Genomic DNA, 5,716 nt, shown 5'->3' with positions numbered 1-5,716 from the left:
TCGGCTCCCGGTAACCTTTCCCACCGTCTTACGCCTCCCCACCATCGCGCTACATCGCGAATCCAATCGAGCATTTCGTTATTTCGGTATTTCGGTGAGTTTCGCAATAGCAGCCTAAATGGCCGAAAGGCATTCGCGCGATCGTGTTCTCCTTCTTGGATTCTTATTGGGATCATCGCGCGATAAACGTACGATGATATGTCGTTGGATTTGCGCAAAGCTGAGCCAGCGACACATTACCACGCTTATTTCCGTGAAAGTAATATGGTAGACAGTTCGCGCGACTTCGCTCCCCCTCGCTTAAAAGAAAAGCAGAGACGAAAAAACTTTTACCGCAGCGGTGCGCAAGACATACGAAAGTTATCTGAAAGTAGAAGCAAAAAAAAGTGGAGAACGAGATAAGCAAGATAACGTAAATTGCACAGAAAATTAACTGACGGACGGTAAAAATTTTAAAGCCGGGGGACGAGACATGATCGATCTTGTCCCGTGAGAGACAATTTCGAGCGACTCGAGATAGTCTAAAAATATTTGCTCGAAAAAGTTGCGCAACGTCGGGGGTAACATTCAACCGAATGGCAATCGTACTCGAGCACAGCATGCGTCCAAGTAATTTTTTTTTTTGTTGCAAATTTTGTCATTTACGTATACACGAGTCCTCGATCCTCCCTCCTTACGCGACGTCGGTTCAGTCGACGTTTGCGCCCTTCCTTAAAAACTAATTATTACACAATTCCCGCAACTTTGTTCGCAACTTTATTGCGGTTCGCGGCTTGCTCCCGTGCCCCCTTTCCCCCCCTTTCCCCCCTTTCCACCTTTCCACCTTTCTTTATGAAAAATTCGCGATTGTCAGCGAAGTAGGGGTCCGCGCGTCTCTCTGTAAACGCGGTGGCGGCAAAATGCTAAAGTGCCGCGCTTGCATTTTTAGCCCAATTCGCGAATGAATAAATCTGGGGCGTTTGTTTTCTTATTTGTTTGGCTTAAAGGTGGCCGGACGGTTCGCGTGGCCCGCAAGAAGCGCTCGATTGGGCTTATGGAGGATCTGTGGGACGAGTCGGTGTTCGAGGATCCAGCGAGAACGACGACGGCCACGAGGACGACACCCGTCATCAAGATATCGTTCGGAGCCCAGGGCGAGGGCACCGTACTCAAGATACCGTCGAAGATACAGAATCCGTATTTGAGTAAGTGATTTGCGACACGCGATGACGCGGCGTCCTTACGCCAAGGAAATGATTGCGAGTCGTCTCGTCGGTGGTGTGTGGCTTGTGCCGCTCGCATCCATAGCCACAAAGCAAATCGTCGCTTCTCCCGTAATTGAGGAGATTTCGCGCCGGGACTATTTGGCCCTCTGCCGATGCCACGAGCCGACGAGACGAGGAGAAATTATGCATTCGAAATTCGAAAAACTTGGAAGCTGCGGAATGTTTAACCGCTAAGTCCCGTTATTATTACTCCACCTCTCTACGTGCTAAATTGCTAAATCGAATCTGGCCGACTATAGCCGACAATAGCCGACTATAGCCAAATCAAGAACGATTCTTCTTACGTAAGGGTAGATCTTATGACGGGCCAATAAGCCGAGAGAATAATAATAATAATACGGGAGAACGAGCGGTCGAGCACTTGTCGAGCATCGAGAACGTATTCGGCTGGATATTAAAGGAAGTGTAGGCGCTCGGCAGGCGAATGCAAAGGCCTTCGCCATTGGCAATGAATGACCGATTATCGATATTTTCAGGCCGGGACATGGACACGGATACGGAGGAAACGCAGACGGAACTCGACCGGGATCCCCTGGAGCTGCCCAACAAGAGGCACGAGGCCGGCGGCTTCGGGTCCTACCATCGGCGCCAGTGCGACCCAGAGGAGGACGGGCAGGAGCAGGTCGATCCCCAGAGGCACGGCCATCTGATCAAGGATTGCGAGACGGCGAGCGCCAAGGCTGCCAAGAAAGCCCTTAAGAAGGCCAAGAAGAAGGCGCTGAGGAAGATGTACGGGGCGACATCGCCGGCGAGGTCCCCCTGCAACGGTTCGCCCAGGTAACGTTCCTCCACCCATCACCATTTTTAACCACGGCCTTGAATCGTGAAATCCTAAGCCGAGACCAAGCCGTCGATACTGATTTGCGTGATTTGCGAGATTTGCCGCCTGATTTATCGCGAGACGGATAGCCGCGAGGATATGCCCAAGGATATGCCCAAGGATATAATCAATAATAGGCCTATGATGTCGGAACGATTTTATTTTCTGGCTTTATTATATTATTAGCCGTTATTTATTAAGGCATCGCAAGAAGGTATCGCGAGTCCATCGACTTGACGCATTAAACGAGCTAATTCGCTTCAGGTACAACTCCAACTTCGACAAGATGCTCTATCACCGTCGCAAGCACAAAGTTAAACACAAGAAGAAGCACAAGGAGGAGCGCAAGCACAAGAGCCAGGCCCAGAGCGTGGAGCAGCCGGACTGCTCGACCGCGGACTCTGGTCAGGTCGCCGTGGAGGCGGGTCGAGAGCTGGACGACAGCTCCGCGTACACGGCTATAAAGGAGCAGTGCCTCAAGCAGAAGCTCTCCATATCCCTAAAGAGACTGAATACTAACGCTTACACGGCGCGCTGTGACCTTCACCATCAACAGCAGCAGGAACAGCAGCAGCAGCAGCAGCAGCAGCAGCAGCAGCAGCAACAGCAGCAACAACAACAACAACAACAACAACAACAACAACAGCGACGACAGCAGCAGCTACGACATCGACAGCAGGGCTACCCGGTGAGCAATGCCTCCTCGGGCTGCAAGAGCTGTGGTGCGACGAGCGACGAAGAGGACGAAGAGTGCGAGCACGAGACCGGGGTAGAAGTCGCCGTCGAGATCGCTCCGGATTTTCCGCCCCCGGAGCATCCGCTCGTCATGAGGTTGTCGGCGGCCGCGACGACCGTCGGCCACTGTCTCACCTCCAACGGCCGCAGGATGGACGTTGGCGACGTCGTCTGGGGCAAGGTCCACGGCTTCCCCTGGTGGCCAGGCAAGGTAAGCCCCCGTGACGTCTCCTCTCACCCGCCAAACATCCATCATTCGACATATCATGTCCGCGTTAGTGCGATATCGCGGTCGAGCAGTAAAGTCGCTCGACCTGCCAATCAATAACGTCAATCGCAATTTCAGGTATTAAGCATAACAAATTCCACTAAGGAAGACGGCACGCAGTCGGGGCCCCAGGCACACGTCGCCTGGTACGGCTCCTCGACCAGCTCACTCATGTCCTGCGATCAACTGAGTCCATTCCTCGAAACATTCAAGGTAAAGTAACGCGGCATTTCCGGTATTCTCGGCATTGCTGATTCGAGAGACGTTCGCTGACACAGTGGCGGCTCATTCAAACGAGTCATGTCGTGCCGGGAGGGGAGATTATGGGAATTGGCGCGAGAGTATATGTGGTGATAAACCGGGAATTTAGCAATTTGACGATGTTGTTGCAATAAAGTGCCTGTATTTTCAGACGCGTTACAACAAGAAGAAAAAGGGCCCGTACAAGGAGGCGATCCGCCAAGCGCAGAGCGAAGCACGCAGTCAGGTCGCCCCCAATTCGACGGGCAACGTCCTCGACGTCTGCGGCTCGCCTCGTGAAGTCAACGTTCTCTCTTAAGCGGACAAGCGGAGGAGCGAGAAGAATAAGAATAAGGACAAAGTCGCATCGTATCGATGCCGCGAGCGGTAGTAAAGACATTTCGGAATTGCGTAATAATGTTAATGCATAGAGGTACTTGCAACGTGTATATATCGGCGAGATTATGTTACAGTTTGCGCTACAAAATCGGGCCTCTCTCGGTGCATAGGATGTGCGTGTGCGTGGGTGCGTGCGCGCGCGCGCGCGAGATGAATACTCGATTGGGCCTGTGAAAGACTTTTAAATTGGCAGTTTGTCGCTTAGGGGCGGACCCAACACGAGAGTCGTGGCTTGGCGTGGCGTGGCGTGGCATGGCGAGGCGAAGCGAGGACGTCGTAGGAAGCGATTGGAAAGCAAAAGTAGAAGTACGTGAAAATGTAACTTTAGAACCTGGGAACGCGTGCGTATGGTTTTCGAACGAAGCCACTTTCCACGCCGCTTTCGAGACGTTTAGGCGTGCGGCGAGCAGCCACGAGAAAGTCTTTCCGGACACAGTCGAACGTTCGCGAAACGAGCGGCAACCTCGCTAAATTTGATACGCCTTTGGCCAAATATTGAATAGTCTCGTGTACTCTCATCACCCCCCCCCCCCTCCCCTCCCCCTCCCATCCAATCCCCTCCTCACCACTCCCAATTGGAAAGTGGCGAGGCATCGGAAACACACGCGGCGTCCCTGTTGATGCGCAACAAGGCAAACTTGCTAGATCTCGCATTAAGTGCGCGAGACAGACCCACCAGGAATAGGAATATGATAATTGGCCATTGGGGCGAGGCGCTAAGGAAAGCACGCGGATGGCAGATGACACCGAGTGGGAAGGTTCTCTCACTGTACATTATCATTTTTAAAATTCATTTCCCATGCGCGGCTGTTCCTTTTATAAAGGTATAAATTTATCACAGCTTTGTGAATCTTGAATTTTTCGTTCCGATTACTCTGGAAGTATTCTCCACGGGATTTATTAATTAGCTAGTATTGGCTCATTGTAATAGCTACGGCATCTAGTCCTTTCTTATTAAAATAAGGCTTTTGCTTTCGTCCAGTTTGCCGCTTGACCGTAACAGATGTCTACTTATATTTGTAAAGCAAGTTGGTGTTGTATTAACTCTTCGGCTTCGACGTTCAAAGCGAAAGGACAGAGTAAGGCAAAAGTGTCGTGTGCGTGTCGTTAATGATTGACGGCGGAGCCACTGAGGTTATCGAGGTGGTCAGTGTTTAACGTTTAACGCAAGAATTATTTACGCTCCGCGTCCAAAGAGACTGTCATAGATGGATTTGTAAATTGGATGGTTGATCTGGCGCTTGAAATCTTGCTTAAGCTTCTTATCGATAGCAAAGGAGTCCAATGACCGAGTCAAATGCTCCAGATAGATCCCCGTGTCCTTTTAGGCTACGAAAAGATTTCTCCTACATTATAGGCCATAGATGCTTCGAATAATATATCGGAATTCTTTAATAATGATAATTATTATTACGATTTCCCTGTAATTTCACAATGGAGGTGGAACAGTTGATCGCTACATCATTCGCGTTCGCCGATGAAAATGCCAATAATGCAAAGATAATGGATTAAACGAAGAGAGGCAGACCGGGCCATCTTTAGCTGGATAGTCGACTGGAATTTTGCATACGATTTATTATTTGGGTGTGCTGCCGTTCGATAATCAGATCACACACACACACACACACACACACACACACACACACACACACACACCCAAGCAACAACAACAACAACAACCACCACCAACACCACCACCAGTCAATAAATTCTCCTTCGTCAAACTCTTTCGACCGCTATTCTCCCAAGAATCGAACGATTGGATTGTCTGCCGTTGGTGCAGTTTTAACTGATCCATTCGTACTTTAAATAATGATTGATAGTGCCTTTGGAGATTGAAGCGCGCAAGGGGCGTTAATTGCAGGATAAATAATAGATACGCCGTTATTGATTAGGCCATTGAATAATAGTTGGAGATTTAAACGATTCGTAAGTCTCAGGCCGACTTCGTTCCGCTGGTGGAATTGCGACGAATGGTGTTGTTTACGG

At 50.2% G+C, this 5,716-nt stretch overlaps 1 protein-coding gene across 1 annotated transcript in view; it reads left to right on the top strand.

The window, feature by feature from the left end:
* The window catches only part of LOC105368922 (PWWP domain-containing protein 2A), a 68,256-nt gene extending 64,417 nt beyond the window's left edge, over positions 1-3,839 (top strand). The window contains exons 6-11 of the mRNA XM_011508109.1: positions 987-1,184; positions 1,742-2,042; positions 2,350-2,624; positions 2,754-3,031; positions 3,167-3,301; positions 3,501-3,839. Of these exons, the coding sequence (XP_011506411.1) occupies positions 987-1,184; positions 1,742-2,042; positions 2,350-2,624; positions 2,754-3,031; positions 3,167-3,301; positions 3,501-3,647 (1,334 nt within the window). The 3' untranslated portion in view covers positions 3,648-3,839. The remainder of the gene's footprint in view (positions 1-986; positions 1,185-1,741; positions 2,043-2,349; positions 2,625-2,753; positions 3,032-3,166; positions 3,302-3,500) is intronic.
* Positions 3,840-5,716: the final 1,877 nt, after the last annotated feature.

This window comes from Ceratosolen solmsi, unplaced genomic scaffold (genome assembly GCF_000503995.2).
Source record: "Ceratosolen solmsi marchali unplaced genomic scaffold, CerSol_1.0 scaffold10, whole genome shotgun sequence".
Classification (NCBI taxonomy): Eukaryota; Metazoa; Arthropoda; class Insecta; order Hymenoptera; family Agaonidae; genus Ceratosolen; species Ceratosolen solmsi.
This window is presented reverse-complemented; position numbering and strand designations above follow the sequence as displayed.